The sequence below is a fragment of the Curcuma longa genome, chromosome 11 (genome assembly GCF_044706935.1).
Source record: "Curcuma longa cultivar G26 ecotype Majalengka, Jawa Barat chromosome 11, ITB_CL_G26_1.1, whole genome shotgun sequence".
In the NCBI taxonomy this organism is placed as follows: domain Eukaryota; kingdom Viridiplantae; phylum Streptophyta; class Magnoliopsida; order Zingiberales; family Zingiberaceae; genus Curcuma; species Curcuma longa.
This window is the reverse complement of record NC_133871.1, coordinates 14,290,919-14,307,032: the sequence shown is the minus strand read 5'-3', so window position 1 is coordinate 14,307,032 and position 16,114 is coordinate 14,290,919. Positions and strand designations below refer to the sequence as shown.

General features: G+C 35.7%; 4 protein-coding genes across 8 annotated transcripts; 1 reads left to right on the top strand and 3 right to left on the bottom strand.

Moving 5' to 3' along the window:
- Window positions 1-1,352: 1,352 nt before the first annotated feature.
- On the bottom strand, window positions 1,353-5,207 carry LOC141838450 (tRNA (cytosine(38)-C(5))-methyltransferase 2). Its single transcript, XM_074725932.1, has 10 exons — window positions 4,971-5,207; window positions 4,727-4,837; window positions 3,932-4,025; window positions 3,734-3,852; window positions 3,534-3,656; window positions 2,824-3,223; window positions 2,633-2,727; window positions 2,447-2,515; window positions 2,305-2,369; window positions 1,353-1,691 (listed from the first exon to the last, which is right to left on the bottom strand). Exons 1-10 carry the CDS (start codon window positions 5,064-5,066, stop codon window positions 1,613-1,615), a joined length of 1,251 nt encoding a protein of 416 aa, XP_074582033.1. The 5' UTR covers window positions 5,067-5,207; the 3' UTR covers window positions 1,353-1,612.
- Window positions 5,208-5,600: 393 nt separating this feature from the next.
- LOC141841144 (uncharacterized) lies at window positions 5,601-8,068 on the bottom strand. Its single transcript, XM_074729269.1, has 2 exons — window positions 7,648-8,068; window positions 5,601-6,490 (listed from the first exon to the last, which is right to left on the bottom strand). The coding sequence occupies exons 1-2, from the start codon at window positions 8,015-8,017 to the stop codon at window positions 5,796-5,798; spliced, it is 1,065 nt and encodes a 354-aa protein (XP_074585370.1). The 5' UTR covers window positions 8,018-8,068; the 3' UTR covers window positions 5,601-5,795.
- A 497-nt stretch (window positions 8,069-8,565) lies between these two features.
- Window positions 8,566-11,531, top strand: LOC141841916 (uncharacterized). 3 transcript variants are annotated; one of them, XM_074730115.1, is made up of 3 exons: window positions 8,566-8,778; window positions 8,895-9,084; window positions 11,102-11,531. In XM_074730115.1, exon 2 carries the CDS (start codon window positions 8,927-8,929, stop codon window positions 9,071-9,073), a length of 147 nt encoding a protein of 48 aa, XP_074586216.1. In that variant the 5' UTR covers window positions 8,566-8,778; window positions 8,895-8,926; the 3' UTR covers window positions 9,074-9,084; window positions 11,102-11,531. The 3 variants fall into 3 exon arrangements, with proteins under 3 accessions (XP_074586216.1, XP_074586213.1, XP_074586215.1); XM_074730112.1 differs by having other exon boundaries at window positions 8,892-9,084; XM_074730114.1 differs by having other exon boundaries at window positions 8,888-9,084.
- Window positions 11,532-11,663: 132 nt separating this feature from the next.
- LOC141838451 (putative ADP-ribosylation factor GTPase-activating protein AGD11) lies at window positions 11,664-15,855 on the bottom strand. Of its 3 annotated transcripts, none has more exons than XM_074725933.1 (8): window positions 15,780-15,855; window positions 15,379-15,472; window positions 14,755-14,830; window positions 13,496-13,659; window positions 13,232-13,424; window positions 13,029-13,145; window positions 12,852-12,947; window positions 11,664-12,061 (listed from the first exon to the last, which is right to left on the bottom strand). In XM_074725933.1, the coding sequence occupies exons 1-8, from the start codon at window positions 15,823-15,825 to the stop codon at window positions 11,780-11,782; spliced, it is 1,068 nt and encodes a 355-aa protein (XP_074582034.1). In that variant the 5' UTR covers window positions 15,826-15,855; the 3' UTR covers window positions 11,664-11,779. The 3 variants fall into 3 exon arrangements, with proteins under 3 accessions (XP_074582034.1, XP_074582035.1, XP_074582036.1); XM_074725934.1 differs by lacking the exon at window positions 15,780-15,855 and adding an exon at window positions 15,609-15,653; XM_074725935.1 differs by lacking the exon at window positions 15,780-15,855 and adding an exon at window positions 15,562-15,647.
- Window positions 15,856-16,114: the final 259 nt, after the last annotated feature.

Below are 16,114 nucleotides of genomic sequence, written 5' to 3'. Positions count from 1 at the left end.
ATTAAGTTTAATTCTTAAGTTAGAGCTCGATTCGTAATAAAATTAAATAGTTCACGAATGATTTAAGTTTGATTTAAAAATAATTCATTTAAAAATTAAACGGGCTTAATTTGAGCTTGACTTGTTAACATATAATATTTATAATTCATGTGATATATCTATAATAAGATAAACGAGTCTCTTAACGAACATATTCACGAACCTCTTAATGAACATATTTGTAGACAAACATGTTTACGAGCTCACGAATCAAATACTGTTAAACTTAAACTCAACTCATTAATTTAATCGAACAATTTTTTTTTTTGAATCGTGACCCGAATAGTTCATGAGCAACTTCACTCATTTACACTCCAATATTCAAGTTTATACTTTCATTTTAAATCAACAAATTTTGGTATTTCAATCTTTTTTTATTAATCTATGATTTAAAATTTTAAAATGATTTTTTTGAGTTGGAACTTTCTCATATGTTACTAATAATTTGATTCTCACATAGAAATAGATGATTTGTTAGATATAAAATAAATTTAAAATGATCAAAATATCTCTAAAACTAAAGACCATTTTGTAAGAGGTCAATGCTAATATTATCGGAATAAATATTAGCAAGACTAATGAAAGAATTTTTTTTTGTTAAAAGTCCTATATCATAATCGATACTTAAAATTAATTTATATTCAAATGAAATATATTCTTATGAATCTAACTTATTATCACATATTTTTTTGTTATTTGTTTGAGACATAAGGTTCCTTTCTTGAAGAACGAAGAAAAGAGAAGTAGGAGTTGTGTGGAGTTCCCATGATTAAAGCAATGTGATCTGAGAGCTTGCTTAGAATGTTCACATCCTCTTACGAATCCTCTCTAATCTCGCCGAGATCCTGACTCCTTGCTTCACCTCATCCATCAGAATAGATCATTTTCAGTGGGAGATCGAGAATTCTTGCTGAAACATTCATTTCTTGGCGATCGAAACTAAACAGGCAGTTCAAGGCCTTCACTAGGATTCAAAGGCTCTCCATCTAAAACAAAATGAAGCTCATTGAAAATTTCTCTCCTCTGCCTGTAGTAATTCTGTTCATACACATTAGTAAAGCCATTTTTTGAGACCTATATACATCCTGAGCAAAAGCAGTCTTTGAGTAGCTAGGGAATTACATTTCGATAAATGCAAATTATATATATATATTTTTCACATCTTCTACTACAAACTATACTCGAAGAGGCAAACTAGAAAGTCGTATAACTGAGATAAATATGTTAACAGATCAAAAGTCAAATAAATGGGCAAAAAACATAATGAAAACCCACCATTTTTGCAAGTTTATAGCAATACATTGAGAGACTGTTTGAAGATTAAGGAACGTCAGAAAGTGGTAGCTGGCAGCTGCAATTCCACCTACTATACCATTCACATAGAACAGAAGGGCCAAGGAGCTGAAGAAAACTCGACAAGAATTTGAAAAAATTTAAAAACAAACTGGCCAACTCTTCAATTTATAAATGTAGAACAAGACCTAAAAAGTGTGAATAAAAAGATGGAAACAGGAATAAGCATGATTTTCATGTTTTGCGCCGATAAATGCTAGATAAGTGCACATCGACGATATTATGTAGGTTCGCTGAAAAGATATTGGAGTAATGGAGCCACGACAGCAACACTCATACTGTTTCCCAACAAGGCATACCTGCACGACATTTAGCAGAAAAATAAGCTTGCAGTAAGACACGCTTTATCATGCCCATACTTGTATGTAGTCTTCATTGCTATTAGGACAACTGAGGCTTTCTACAGGAAAATAGACTCCTTAGAGAATAGAAAATATTTTTAACCACAAAAATGCAATCACGAAGTGTAGAAACTAAAATATAGAAACAATGCAATTTCAATATGCAAGAGCCTACCCATACCAAACCAAACCTCTTTTATTTTTATGCATGACTTTCATTTCTTTCGTAAAATGGTTGAATCCATTAGATCAACTCAATATTAGAAACACTGACCCATATCTAATGGAAACCCTTGAGAAAATCTTGTAATATATTGATCTAATGAAAACCCTTAAGAAAAACCAGACCTGATCCACCTATCCAACAACAAAATGCCAACATCACCTACTCTTCTCCTAATTGTTCAATAGCAAATGAGAAGTGACAAATAAATTATTATAAATGCAATTTAACCAAAAGTATATTTGAATTTCATGTATTTTACAAATAAATCTTCGCAAACATCAGTCTCAGTTCATAGTACTACTGCAATATAAAGTCACTACTACACAGGACCTAAGAAAGACTCACCTTTGCCTCAAGTTCACATGTGATGGAAATTGAAAATCCGGCGGAAAAGAATGAAAATTAGCAACCTGAAATAGATTGTAAACTTTCAAACCACAGAAGTTGGCATGGATACTAATCAACTAATTATGTACTAAATGCCTACCTCTCGAGGTGTAAAATAACGTAGTCCAAGCTCTTTCAAGGAGAGTGCTTCAAGCCTTGAGTTAGTGTGCTATTACAAAGAATAAGGAGAAAGATCATAGCATAGCAAATATTAATGAAAGTGTCAGAAAATGAACAATAGTTATCAATTATTCAGACAAAAAAAGGGAGAAAGAGGGCATTATACCCTACAAGTAGCCAATAAGGACCCTGTGCCCTTTACATAACGAAAATAACTCTTGGTAAAACAACAGCAACGCTTAGACTCCGGGAAGACAATATCTGGCCATTTTCAAAGATTGACTCAGACAATCAACAGTCAAGATACCTTGTAAATCTAGTGTTTAATAATAAATGAGACAAAAATTATGACGATACCCATGGCACTTCCCCATCTTTCGATCAAACTTGGTGGAACAAAATATGTGTTCCAAGAATTTATGCAAGTTTCACCTTCTTCAGCCTCTTCATAAACTTTATCAATGTCAGTGATCTGCAAGTGTTCAGTTGTACTTGGTGTTTGATCAGTATCATATTCAGACTCCACCTTGGAAACAACAACGTCTCTCGTGCACTCTTGTTGATTTGGGGCAAACAAGTCTGTTTCTAGAAACGTCATGATAGGCTGACAAAGAGACTCAAAATTTTCATGGTTTGTATTTGCTTCATCAAGCTTATTTGTGGAGTAAGCATCCTTGGACAAAATGAAGGGAGATGGTGTGCAAAGAATTGAGTTATTGAAGCACGGATTCCTAAAAGAAAAAGGTTCTCTTTTTGCCTGCAAAAAAAAAAAAAAGAGATTTTCAGAATAGAACAAATGCATGGAAGATATAAACTCATCATTAGTATCTGTATCCTTTTCTTTCCATGTCGATTAATTATCCAGATAAGTTTTCTAAACATAACATTTGAACAAACAAGCCCAATAGTAGGAAAGCATTCTGGAAAAAAAATGAAACTACTAAGCTAGGTAGGTAATCATCTAAAATGCTGTAACAAAATCTGCTACTATTTACCAATGTTAACATAAATCTGAGTACTTCAGGCAACAGTCTAAGAGTAAAATATTTGATTCTGAATGAACGTACCAGGCAAAAGTACCGAGGTCTAGAGTATGGGATTCCAAATTGCAATGGGCTCAAAATATATTCTTGGGTGACAAAGCCAATTCCTGCCAACACTTCCATCATATGCCTGTGTGTATTTGAAGTCTGCAACATAAGGCAAGGATTCAATTTGACAAAATTCATGGAGAAGATGAGAAAAGGGCAGATTTTGAAATTGAAACCTCAAACCCAACAACATTCTCCACAAATAGCATTAGAGGAGGATGCTTCATATGTGGCATATTCTCAAGGATCTTGATGAATGAAAATGATCTAGCATCAGTTGAGTCTTTCTTCAAGCCTATAAAACAACACTTCAAACATAAATGTGGAAGGATCATAGTCTATTGATAATATAGTTGTAGAACTCAAAATACAACCTTGTCTAGTGTAAGGTTGGCATGGAGGAGAAAGAAGCCATGCATGTGCTTCATACTTGTCTAAATCAACAGGTGACAAAATTTGGATGTTTCCCTGCAATGGAATGCTACCTGATACATTAAGGATGAACTGAAACTATAAGAATCCCACCCTCATGTTATCTCTAAAATCATCCAAATATTTTCAAGAGCCTCTTCCATATATTCTTGTATACTTAGGCAAAAGCCAAACAGAATAGAAATGTGTCCTTATGAACTTTGTGCATGGTGACACAGTTGTCTATACAAGTCCTGATAGGCTAAACTAAACCAAATCCATTCTAAGATTATATACCATCTCAGTATTCCTATATCAATTTTTCTTACTAGGATATCCATAACGAAATGAAGCTAGAACTCAGTTGATGCCTTGAATACACATGGCAGCCTTCTGAATAGTTAGATAAATAACCATTGGACAGAGGAGAAAGACGATCTCCTAACACACGATTGAACAGGAGATATGGTTGTAAAACGTTATATATAGTCCTCTGTTCAGTTCATTTCTTGTCTACTCGTGTTTTCCATCTGTTCGAGTATCTACTGGTTTTATGCAGCGAACCAAAGGCAATCCAAATTTATAGTCAAGTTCCTGCATACGTGTCTTCTTTTCATCTCCTTTACGACAGTATTAAGCAAAACAAAACCAAAAAAACAAAAAAACAAAAAAAAAGGACTTGTTTTTCTTATTTATAACTTGCGTCTCTCCCTTTTCTCTGGAGTGGAGGATAAGCAACCGAAGGAGATAAGAGGAACCTGGAAGGGGCGATGGCCAAAGTTGTGCTCGTAGACGTCGTTGGCGATGTTGTTGATGTCGAATGCTTCCACTATGCATTCTGGAAAACCAGCCCGCATCAAGGAGTACCTCTGAAAGGATTGATGCGTCAATGAATATATAGATGAAATAAAATTGCAAAGAGCGAAAGCATGAAACCCTAGTCACTGCAAGCAGCCGAGGCTAAGCAACACCTAGAGATTGATGAAACAATCCACCACCAACCATTGCGCCGATCCCGCTGTAGAATTCGAGGACTCTCCAACAAGCGGATGCATCCTTCTCCGATCCTCCCGGTACGCGCGGTTTTTCTCGCTCCATTTGAGTCTAAACCCTTCACGATCCTCTATCCGCGCAGTGATTCCATTTCGACTTGGCTTATGCCACGCGAGGAAGGAAGGAGCAACAACCCAAATGAATTCCCTCTTCTCTTGTTTCTTTTGAACAAATTTCTCCGACAGGGTAAGCTCAAAACACTGAACGGCGGCGTTGAGTTTGGGATGCTACGAGAGGGAGAGAAATATTTTTTCATAGTTTATTTTCTTTTTTATTTTACTCCTTTTCGTTTCGAATATTACATTTATCTCTATACTTTATAAAATAAAATAAAATAAAATGCTCCTCAAATTTTGACTAATTTTTAAAAGTAACTTATGATTACATTTCTAAGAACTTGGATATAGACTTGAGACTCTATCGATGACATGGTTAAATGTTAGTTTAATTTAATAGTGGTCTTAAGTCATGATTGTAAGATTTAACTTTAGAAGTTTTTACCTTTAAATTTTTTTTTTAATTGATGAATTGGTGAGCTATGGATGCTGTATGATGAAAATTTCACCGAGCAACGAATGGAACTTCAGCAAAACGGATGGAATATAGGAATCAGAGATAGGTTTACAGCATATAGCTGATTGAAACAGGGCTTTGTGAAATGCAAATTTCTGATCAATGAATAAAAGTAAAATAGGACATTACACAACACTAACTTACTTCCGAGATGATTGTGATTCGACAGGATCTTCAAAATCAATTTAGAATGAGGCACGATCAAGCGATCATCCATGTCAAGTGACGATATCGAACCCATTTGGCAGCAAGATGAACTCCAATAGATAAAGCAGCGAGTAAGAGTGGGATTGGAAGTCTTCTACTGGTTTCAGGAACTTCCTCATTTGAAGGTTCCTTCGATGCCTTTGAATGCTGGAAGATGGCGAGGGCCAAGTAAAAACCGATCACAAGAAATCTGACCCATGGCTCCCCGACAGCGGCGAGTACAGCAGCAGATGGCAATAACGCTGATACATCATCCTTTTTTGTAATAAACCTCGAGTAGCAAAAGAGTGCACAGAGGCACATCCAGAAGAGTGGCTCTGGAATAAAGTTTTTCACGGCCCCAAACCCGATAAGTGCTGCAAATGTAAGCAAGGGCATCTGGTTGTTTACAGAATCTGGAACTGTAGCTTCAGCAACGGCTAATATCACTGTAGTAAACAAGATTATCCTCGTCAGTTCTGGCACAGGAGCAAATGCCACAACACTGCCATATACAGACTTTGCAGAATAGAGGCAGAACTCGAGGCATCTTATAATTTCTGTAACAGGACCACCAATGTAGTGGAATACAACAGCAAGGAGCAGTTTGCCTAAGTAACCAAAAAATTTCACAACAGCTAACACAGTCTTTGCCCAATTTGAAAGCTCCCACAATGCAGTTCGCCAAGCATAAACAAGAAAAACCAGTGCTGCAAGAAACAATAAGATAAATGAATATCTGATATACAAACGGTCATAAATTGATTTATACACAAATTTGATGAACAGTAAATAAAAATTGATCGAGTATATTTGGAAGCATAACAAGAATAAAAATTTGAAAATTTGAGTAACAGTGTTCAAAACCAGCAATGTCCCGGAATAAGATTGAATCATTAGTTGTAAATACCAAAGTTTAAAATACCAAGATCCTATCTTTCTATAAGACTTTTTATCAAATACTCAAGATAAGTCATAAAAGGGGAGAGCACAATCTGAATTATACCAGGTTAATGATGCAATCACTATATGCACATTTCAGCATCCAGATGGTCAAGATGCATAAAATATATATCCATAAGTTAATGAACAAAAAAATTTGACAAACTACCTTTAACTAAGCAATATAAACAAATTATGTAAGAATTTGTTTACTAGTTTGTAGATTTATAAACTAACCAACCATATTCCAGTTTTAAGAAAAGTTAAGATTTAGTAAACTATCTTACAGGATTCATTTTGATTGTTCTACAACATATATCTCTACCTTTTTTTGTCTACATACAAGCGGGCATGGCAACTTTCAGAAGTTATTGTAATGTGAAAATGCCATATTTAGTATAAATTATAAGCATTATGAACTGCATTCATAATATCTGAGTTATAATTGCAACAAAAAATAGGTAGATCATATGCAAAGACACAGATATTCTTAAATGCTAATTTAGCTTATTCATTTTCTGAATTTTCATATAAAAAGAAAATATTTGGTATGGTGATCAACCATCGAGTCATAAAACAATTACTGAACCATATGCTGACATTCAAACCATCAAATACATGAAACTAACAATACAGAGTTCGTTAACACAAATATGATGGTTCAACAAACCAAAGAACAAAAAATCCTCATAATTGCTAATACGTAACTTTACTGAGTTCAAAATTTTCTCCTCGTGAAGATGATAATGCATAAATGCCCATGGAAAATCTCAGGAGAATAGCATCAATTTTACTTCAAAATTTCGATCTTTGATAACATTCTAAGCACCAAAAAATACTGGCACAACATCAGGAGGAGCAATCATACGAATACCAATCCAAACCCCAAGAGAAACACAGCAATGTTCTTATCTGGTTAACATACCAATAGCCCATGGCCACCTGACTGGGCGATCGGGCGCTTCCTTTGTGAGATAACGAAACCTCTCCGGAAACGTGCTCTGACCCCTCGCCTGATTAGCATCATCGGACTGAGCAGCCTCCGGCTCCGAGCTTCCCTCGTTCCTGGAGGCGGAGGCAAGGATTCGCCGCTCAATTCTAGTAGTAACCCCTAGCTGCACCGTAGATAAGTAGAAGGGTTTCGGGGAGGAGGAGCCGAGGAAACTGAGAGCTTTGTCAGTAGTTGTTGAAAGATAAGTAGAGGCCCTGGATTTACGGCATACAGGAGAAGCAAGAAAGCGAGGGGAGATGCCAGTGGAGAGCGAATTGCAGGTGGCGAAGGTCATCGACGCCATGGAGAGGCGGACGAGAAATCTCAGACAAACCCTAGACACTCGGAATCCAGCATCGTCTTTAGTGGCTAAGCATTCGTATCTTTGATTATTTTTTACGTCGAATTTTAATAAAAAAAATCGAGGAATCGTTAATGCAAATACGAAATTATGGAGAAGAATACTGAAAAAAAATTAATTCGATTTATTTTTTAATCATTTTTTAAAAAAAAAAAAATTCTGGCATAGTTCGTCCGAGTTCGATCCATTCACCAGTGCGTGTGCGTCAAGCAAATAACTCAACTTAAACAGCATAGTTATCATATAAAATATATAAATTTATTATTAATATGTTTAATTATTCTTAGTTATCATATAAAATATATAATTAGTTGTTTTTTATGAATTTAAGAGCAAATTTGCGACGTTGACCACTTGACCGTGCTTATATACCGACAATGAATTCAGCCGATAGATCGAACGTCTAAATCTACATCCCGCTGGGCGCTGACTTTGTAGTGACGAAATCAACGCCACCAGATTCTGTCGCCAACCGCCCCAACGAACTGTTCTCGCGAAATCAACTCCTCATAATTGTTCATTTTAAAAGGGGAAAGTGCGATTCCTTGCCTCTGCGACCTGCCAACCAAAGTCCCACCGAGCTCTCTTGGGCTTCTTCTCTCTTTCAGATTTTTCTTAATCAAAAATTGATTTTTTTTTTTCTACAGCAAGAATGGCGTGGATGTTGAATGACGAGGCCAAGAATTGATTTTTTTTCTCACGAGGTCAGCGATCGTTTTCTTGATCAGATGTCTTTTTTCTTCCCCCTCTCTTCCTTTCGGATGCTTGCTCTTCATCTCGTGGAACTGATGGCCTCATCTTGCGATCTATAAGGCAGCAGGGTAAAGAGGGCAGGGTTTTGAGCTGACATTGATGGCCATGCCGTGGAGCTTGGCCATCTACGTGATGGGCATGGTGTGGGTGGTTCTCCACGGGTGGGTGTCCACTTGTTTGATGATCGCTGACGAGATCGCACACGGCCTCAGGTCCGGCGAGATCGGCACGCTTCCTGTCGGTTGATCGGCGTCCAGGTTGTCTCTCGTGCCCGCTTCCCTTTCTTGTTTATGTTCGTGTTCTTATTGTGCAAGCATGCGATTCTTCTTGTAAGAACTGGGAACGTTTGCATTTTATTATCTTGTGCTTTCAATCGTTCCCTCAACTTATCAGTAATACCGAAAGAGAAATCTTGTAACTTGATGTTTGAGGCAAAAAGGTAATCTATCGAATGAAATGATTGCCTCAACCTTTCTGACTTTTCCCTCAAGAAAATACAGTATTAGCCTGTATAATGTCTTAATGGATTGTGGTGGCAACGAGACCTTGAGCGTGATTGTGGATAACTAAAAGACTTAATCATTTCTTTCTCAAGAACAGTACAGTTTGGTGAGCTTTTTTCGTTGAACAGTTGCTACCATAACATCAATGCACAACCATATTCCAGCTCTATAATTCCCAAAGCCTCAAACTGTTCCTACGGCTATTCAAAGAAACAGATAACCTTTTTAGATAAAGTAGTCTCTTTTTTGTAAGTGGCAGCAGACAAGTGCTCCACCACCACCAGGGACTTGTGCCATGAATTTGGTACGACCATGAGTTGTGATTTGTACAATTTCATAATCTCGTTTCCATCTCTACAGTTATAATGAGCCATCATTATCCAAACGAGGACATATTAAGTGAAAAGATGATCTTGATGATAGAGCGCGTTGCTGATTTTTACTCGATGACTACTTGTCTGTTTATTTGAAAAAGAAACATGGTGCTGAATTAAAGGACCAGTGAAGAATTGAGTATGCTTGTTTTGGCCATTTTTGAATCTTAAAGAGAATTCACTATAAAGGGATAGTGTTGTGGAGATGCTGGTTCTTGATTTATTCTTCTGGAACTTGATGGGAATGGTTTGGTGAATATTTTTTGACTTCTGGCCACCAAACAACAAAGGGAATATATATAGTGAATATACAATCTGTGCAAACAACAAAGAGAATAGATATCGTGAATACATAATCTGTGAATCAAATAGATGTATACCCAGATCAAATGTATAATCTGATAATTATATAATCATTGGACTAGAGGACTAAGAGTTGTCATTAGTCTATAAGCAAATAGATACTATGGCTATAAAGATAAAATGTCGTGAGGTTGAAGATTAGATTCTAAATATTGTTAGTTTTTCCATTGTTTTACCTGCATCAAAAAACAACCTTTCCTTTCACTCTTCTACTTCTAGAGACAATGGATTTAGTTAATGGATAAACAAGTTATAGCCACCCATGAATGTCAGTTGCCTTGGCAATGTTGTGAGCTTAAATAACAGAGGACGATCCGATCATTACAAATTTTTCTCCTTACTGATGATCCAATTTTCAGAAATAAATTTACCATACTGTGTAGCGGTCTAAAAATGATTGTATGATTAGAAGCCTCACTCAGTTATGAATACAATGATGCCTTTATATAGATGCTAACTACCGGTGATCATATTTACAAATACCTTTTGAGAGAGCAGGTATGGACTTCAAATTTGGAAGTAAGCAAACAATATTAGGTGTGACTCGTATCTTGCTATGTTAACCAGCCAGGTAACTCTTAAGAAATCTTTAGCATGGCAGTGTATTTCAAGGTCTTGGGAACTAGTTTCCGGCGTCATATTCAAGTGTTTGAATTTTGGTCAATTATCCTCTAATATACTGACTCAGAAATAAGACTTTCATCCTGCTGAGCAGGCCTCTGCATCAAACATGGTGAGATTCCAAGCATACTAAATCAGGAAATTGTTGCTATATACTGCGTAGTATAAACCTCTAGCCAGCACTTTGGTGAAGATTGCACACGACCAAATTTGGCTCATAGAGAAGGAAAGTTATATGGTGCTTGCCCATTTTAGAGTGATAGAGAGCTAGCCCCTCTGCTCCCTTTGTAATATATACTCCAGCCCTTCAATTCAATCTTACACTACTGTGATTCACTAGTTTGTATTGTTGCTCGACTGCCTACTAACACAATTTTCCAGACTGATTCTTAGTTTTTCTTGCAAATATGTAGGTTCCAGGAGCTTCAAATTTGTTTCTGAGTATCAAAAGATTGTTTTGTTTGTTCGCCTTTGTGTGCCTCAGACATCTTCTTCATAGATATTGCAATACATGCAATGCAGTGGCTGCAAAATCTCAGTTTGGGGGTTTTATGCCTAGATTGTCATATTTCCCAAAGTTTTCTAAAATCTTTTGTTTTCGTAAGTGCCCTGCCCTTGTGATTAGCTGACATTCTCTCGATTTGTAAATGTGGCTATCGTGAGTGTTTTTGGTAGACAATTTTAATGGTTTCTATTTTGTTGAGTGCACTGAATTAGCATTCCAACAGCAGGGAAATGGAACTGGCTGCTGAGAACTCTCTGTGCTTCTGTTAAGCATGTTAATTAAAGATTGGTAAAACGTGGATGTAAGTTTGTAGCCTTGTAAATCTAAATATTTATCTTGGATGGTGAAGACAACATTTAGCAGTGATGGAGCTCCATTTTGGTTCATCATCATTTTTGTTTAACAGTGAGGAGCAAGAACTAATGGATTTAAATCAACAAGGGAAGAGAACAGTGCGGCTAAAAAAGTGCTATATTACAATATAATCACTAAACAACGTACAGTGATGCTACAACTAACAACTCCAGATGTCCCTCGAGAAAAGAAGGAAGAATTTGCGACAAGATCATGCTTAGTCTTCTCCAATTTATTGACTGAGAGGTACACATTCAAGTTCGATCTCCAACTCACCACGTTCTACATTTTGAAGTTTCAAGGTGATCTCCTGCTTTACTCTGCCCTCGTCGAGGGATATTATACTATCTTTTACCAGAGTGTTGTCTTCCGAAGCTAGCCATTTCCCGAGCTGCATAGATTCTGAGATGCCTGAGTTTTCGTATGCTTTGGCTGCTGCTACGAGTGGCTGGATGTCGATCTCAGCCTCCCCCATGTGATCGTCAGTCGAGAATGTGTCCTTATCGTACACTTGCTGCAACCAAAAAAACTGTCAGCTTATACCTAAAAATTGTTGGTCAGCTAAATGCATCCGTACAACTGAATCAAAAAACAGAAGAAACACTAACAAAATTCACAGGAGAAACCAAATAACGTGGTCAAAGATGGTCTATCTTCAGCATTCAACATTGACTATCCAGAGAAGTCTCAAACTGCAGCATCAATTTTCAACTTTTCGATGGTAAACCAACTCAATATCCGAGTTATAGATGCAACAATAAGCTAAACTCTGAAACACCAAGCTGCATTCTTAAAAGCTCATCCGTTTGTTACGCATGAAATACTTTCTAGTGGAACTTACCTTAAGGTGAGAATATTTTCAATAGAAGTAGGCCATTTTCCGTGTTGCATAGTGCATATGAAAGCGATAACAATATTATTTTATGTTGTTTGATGGAGTAAAACAAACTAAAAGAGAAAATAAAAGACTATTAAACCTTCTCGTTCACATAAACACAATGGTTACTAGAAAAGAAAAAAAAATCAAAGACTATTATAGTTGTGGCCCTAATAATAGAAAAACACAGTAGTAGAACAAAAAAGATATGAAAATGTACATGTTCAATATATTAGAACAAAATTCTAATATTTTTTTCCTAACATCAACCACAAATAGTTGGAACCAAATGGACCAATTTAAGATGTCATTTCATCAAGCAAGCAAAATATTTCAATGCCACTTAGTACAAGAACGGCAAAAAAATGCAATTGTCATACCATTAAAAATATTGCACTTTTTAGAGCAACTACACAGTTCTACTTACCAACTTTAAAGGTGGGATAGGGTCAGGGATTGACAACATTAGTTTTTCATTCCATACAGGGTTCAAGTTGTTCTTTATCACCCGTGTTTTCATTGACTGTAACAATGAAGTAAAAAACTAATTGTCAAAGTGAACTTAGTATTTCAAATATTCCAACTGAAAAGATAAATGTCTTGCCTGGTGTCCCAAGCTCAGGATAACATATGGATCACTGCTCACCATATCACGAATAGCTAAGTTGGTGCCCCTAATCACGTCAACCTTAATTAATCCAACAAATTCTACCATGCCAATCTACAAAACATTACTTCGGTTATAGCATACCACTTGATCAGATACATTCAAGAATTGCATATTTATTCTAACAATGCAATTCATACCATGTTCTTTATAGATTTATGTCCAGCATCCTTTTTTCTCCGATTATTATGAAATGTCTGACGAATACCAGTTTGTTGTTCCTCAAGATGTCTGTTACTCGGACCATGGTGAAGCAAGCATGCATTACAACTAGATATGGAATATTCATTCTGTGCATTTGAGCTTGCAAACTGTTGAAACTCATATTTTCTCCTGAGCATAATTATATAAACATTTAGATTGAGTCAAAGTACAGTGCAAAACTAGAATTGGATGAAGTAGACCTGATAAAATCAGATCGTTCCTTAATAGAGGAATCTGGTCTCGGCTTCCTAATATTTTCTGGCAAAAAGGCTTCATAACTCATATTCACAGTAGCATTACCACCCGCCTCAATTATAAAATCAACTTGTTCGTCTGTCCAATCATCTAACTTCGCTGAGAGGATCTGTTGAAGGATAATGGAACATATAAAATCAAAGTAGAAAGTGATTAAAGAAAAAGGCACAAATATTGATATAAAACACCTCCTTTGTGAATCCCAAACTTGGATTGAAATTGTAGAATTTTGAATTAGGCGATGGCGACGATCAAAATGTTAAAAATGTTGTTTGTTATTATGGTTGTGTGATATGTTAGACTAATTTTAGTAAATTACCCATTTATTTAAATCTTTTAGTGTGTTACAACCTCACTAGACAATAACATATCACCTTTAAAGGGACAAATATAAAAATTTAGATGGAATTTTTTTTCTATAATCAATACAAGTCATGAAATTTAGCAAAGATAAAGTGTAACCTTTACGAGCACATAGTCAATCTTAAATGAGTCAATCTATTGCCAAAGTCCTATTAAAAGTATATTTCCAACCCTGTCAGTTCAGAATCATTTCAGAAATTTAGGATACATAATTTAGTGAATTTGTTTTTTTTATAAATGAAACTTGTAATGTAGATGATCATGAGAGGTTTTTGTTTCCATTCTTCTTCAGTCCAGAACATATTCTATACATTTGAAACTCGACATTTAGGTATCTAATCGAGTTCTTTCCATAATCCCTAACCTAAACAAAAGGAGCAAAGTTCATGTGCAATCTTAGTAATTGGTCAATTTCAATAGAGTTAGGTTGTCGCTAAAATCTATCAGTAGGACAAAATCTTAGTCCTATCAACCCAACCTCAATTCTGGACTCTAATATGCAAAATATAGTAATATACAATATCTAGATCATTTTGAAACTGAATCAAATGTGATATGAATACAATTGCATTATGTCAAAGCAGCTAGAATGCCCCATGCTCATTAGTCCCACATGGACAAATACAATAGTCGATTATATAAATTGGTCTCCATTAATCCCAGATGGATACGTGTGATCATGTATTATACAAATTAGTTTATTTCCTAATAGCTTGAGCTTTTAGGATAAGTGATTAGCAAATCAATCATAGCACATGCTACCAAACTACACAAAATGTATATATTTGAGTAATCTTGAATGGAACAAATTTACTCTGAAGTCATTCGTGCATATTATTACCTTAGAGATATGAACTCCAAGACTTCGATGAACTCCAGAACACTTGATACAAATAAATACGCCTAGATTTAATGATCTGTACATAAAAAAAATGTATTGTCAAATATAGCAACTAGTACCAATGGGATTACCAAAAAATGGCATTTAACCACTAGTTGATGATCAAAAAATCTAAGCTTTCAGCTTAAAGAAAATGTGAATGCACAAGATAGTGCTTCATGAACTTTACTACTATTATCTTTAAAAAAACTCATAAATACAATAGTAAATTGGTAATAGGGAACAAAGCCATTACATGTTGATTGTTGAACCAGGGAACGATGGCTTCATATTGGTCCAAATTCTACTAAATGGTGAAACAGAGAATTTGAGACATTTTAACATTAAACTTATAGTTTTAGACAATAGTAGTAAATGTACCGTAGTGATCAACTTAGACAGCAACATCAGCTATTGGTACTTTCTACTTCAAACTTCACGTTAAATATAGGAGTTGGGATCAGTGAGATTATGAATATTTCTCATCTAACAATGGCGATATACAAGATGCAATCACGATAACCTATTTATGTTGTAAAAGGAAAATCATAAAGATCTATACACTATTTAGACTAGAATACTTACACCCATTTTGGATCTGGAGAGCTACAATCAGCACAGTATCTGTTGCTTGGTTGATTCATTAAAAGTTCCAGCCTTTTTTGAGGAGTCGGGGAACCTGCAAAAAAAAGTGAAAAGGTAGACCAAAAATTAAACAAAGAAATCGAGAGAAGGATCAAAACAGACAGATCCACAAAATCGTACTACCAAAACAGAATATTTCGCTAAATCAATCTCTTCATTGAGATATATACCCATGATGCTATTGCACCAACTGTGTAGATTGTGCATACAAAATTCATCTATAAAGATCTGCTATGGTTGTATGATAAATTTCAAGGATTTTTGAATTAGGGTTCGTGTAGGAAAGGTTTCTAACGAAATCAAAGAAGATCGAAAATTTTGAAAACGAGAAGGGAACGAACCGATAGGAGCGCAGGAGTCGTAGAACTCTTGTTGGGCAGACATCATAATTCAATGCCCACAACCACCTCATTCAACGCCTTCTCCTAATTGCGAAATGATACTTATCCCCAAAGATCAACAAATTTCAATCCAACACAAATGGAAAAAAAAAAAAAAAGTAACTTTCTTGTACCTGTGCTGATGTATCGGACGGAATGTGCAATCGCCTACCCATCCAAAATTAAAGGAATTGTTGATTTCATTCAACAACATGCATATCCATTAGAATTTAGAAGCTATCGGGAGAAAACAAGCAATTTGATACGGTGTGCCAATTTTTTTAAAAAATAAATAA

Bases quoted from the DNA above. Each gene is read 5' to 3' on its own strand.
- LOC141838451 (XM_074725933.1), bottom strand. From the start codon at position 15,825: ATGATGTCTGCCCAACAAGAGTTCTACGACTCCTGCGCTCCTATCG. The intron at 13,660-14,754 runs GTAATAATATGC...ATCCTTCAACAG, and splicing joins TTGGAGTTCATATCTCTAAG to ATCCTCTCAGCGAAGTTAGA. The intron at 13,425-13,495 runs GTCTACTTCATC...AATTATGCTCAG, and splicing joins GAACGATCTGATTTTATCAG to GAGAAAATATGAGTTTCAAC.
- LOC141838450 (XM_074725932.1), bottom strand. From the start codon at position 5,066: ATGGAGCGAGAAAAACCGCGCGTACCGGGAGGATCGGAGAAGGATGCA. The intron at 3,657-3,733 runs GTTTCAATTTCA...CTTATGTTGCAG, and splicing joins AGAATGTTGTTGGGTTTGAG to ACTTCAAATACACACAGGCA. The intron at 2,516-2,632 runs GTATAATGCCCT...TCTTTGTAATAG, and splicing joins CCTTATTGGCTACTTGTAGG to CACACTAACTCAAGGCTTGA.
- LOC141841144 (XM_074729269.1), bottom strand. From the start codon at position 8,017: ATGGCGTCGATGACCTTCGCCACCTGCAATTCGCTCTCCACTGGCATC. The intron at 6,491-7,647 runs GTATGTTAACCA...TGTTTCTTGCAG, and splicing joins CAGGTGGCCATGGGCTATTG to CACTGGTTTTTCTTGTTTAT.
- LOC141841916 (XM_074730115.1), top strand. From the start codon at position 8,927: ATGGCCATGCCGTGGAGCTTGGCCATCTACGTGATGGGCATGGTGTGG.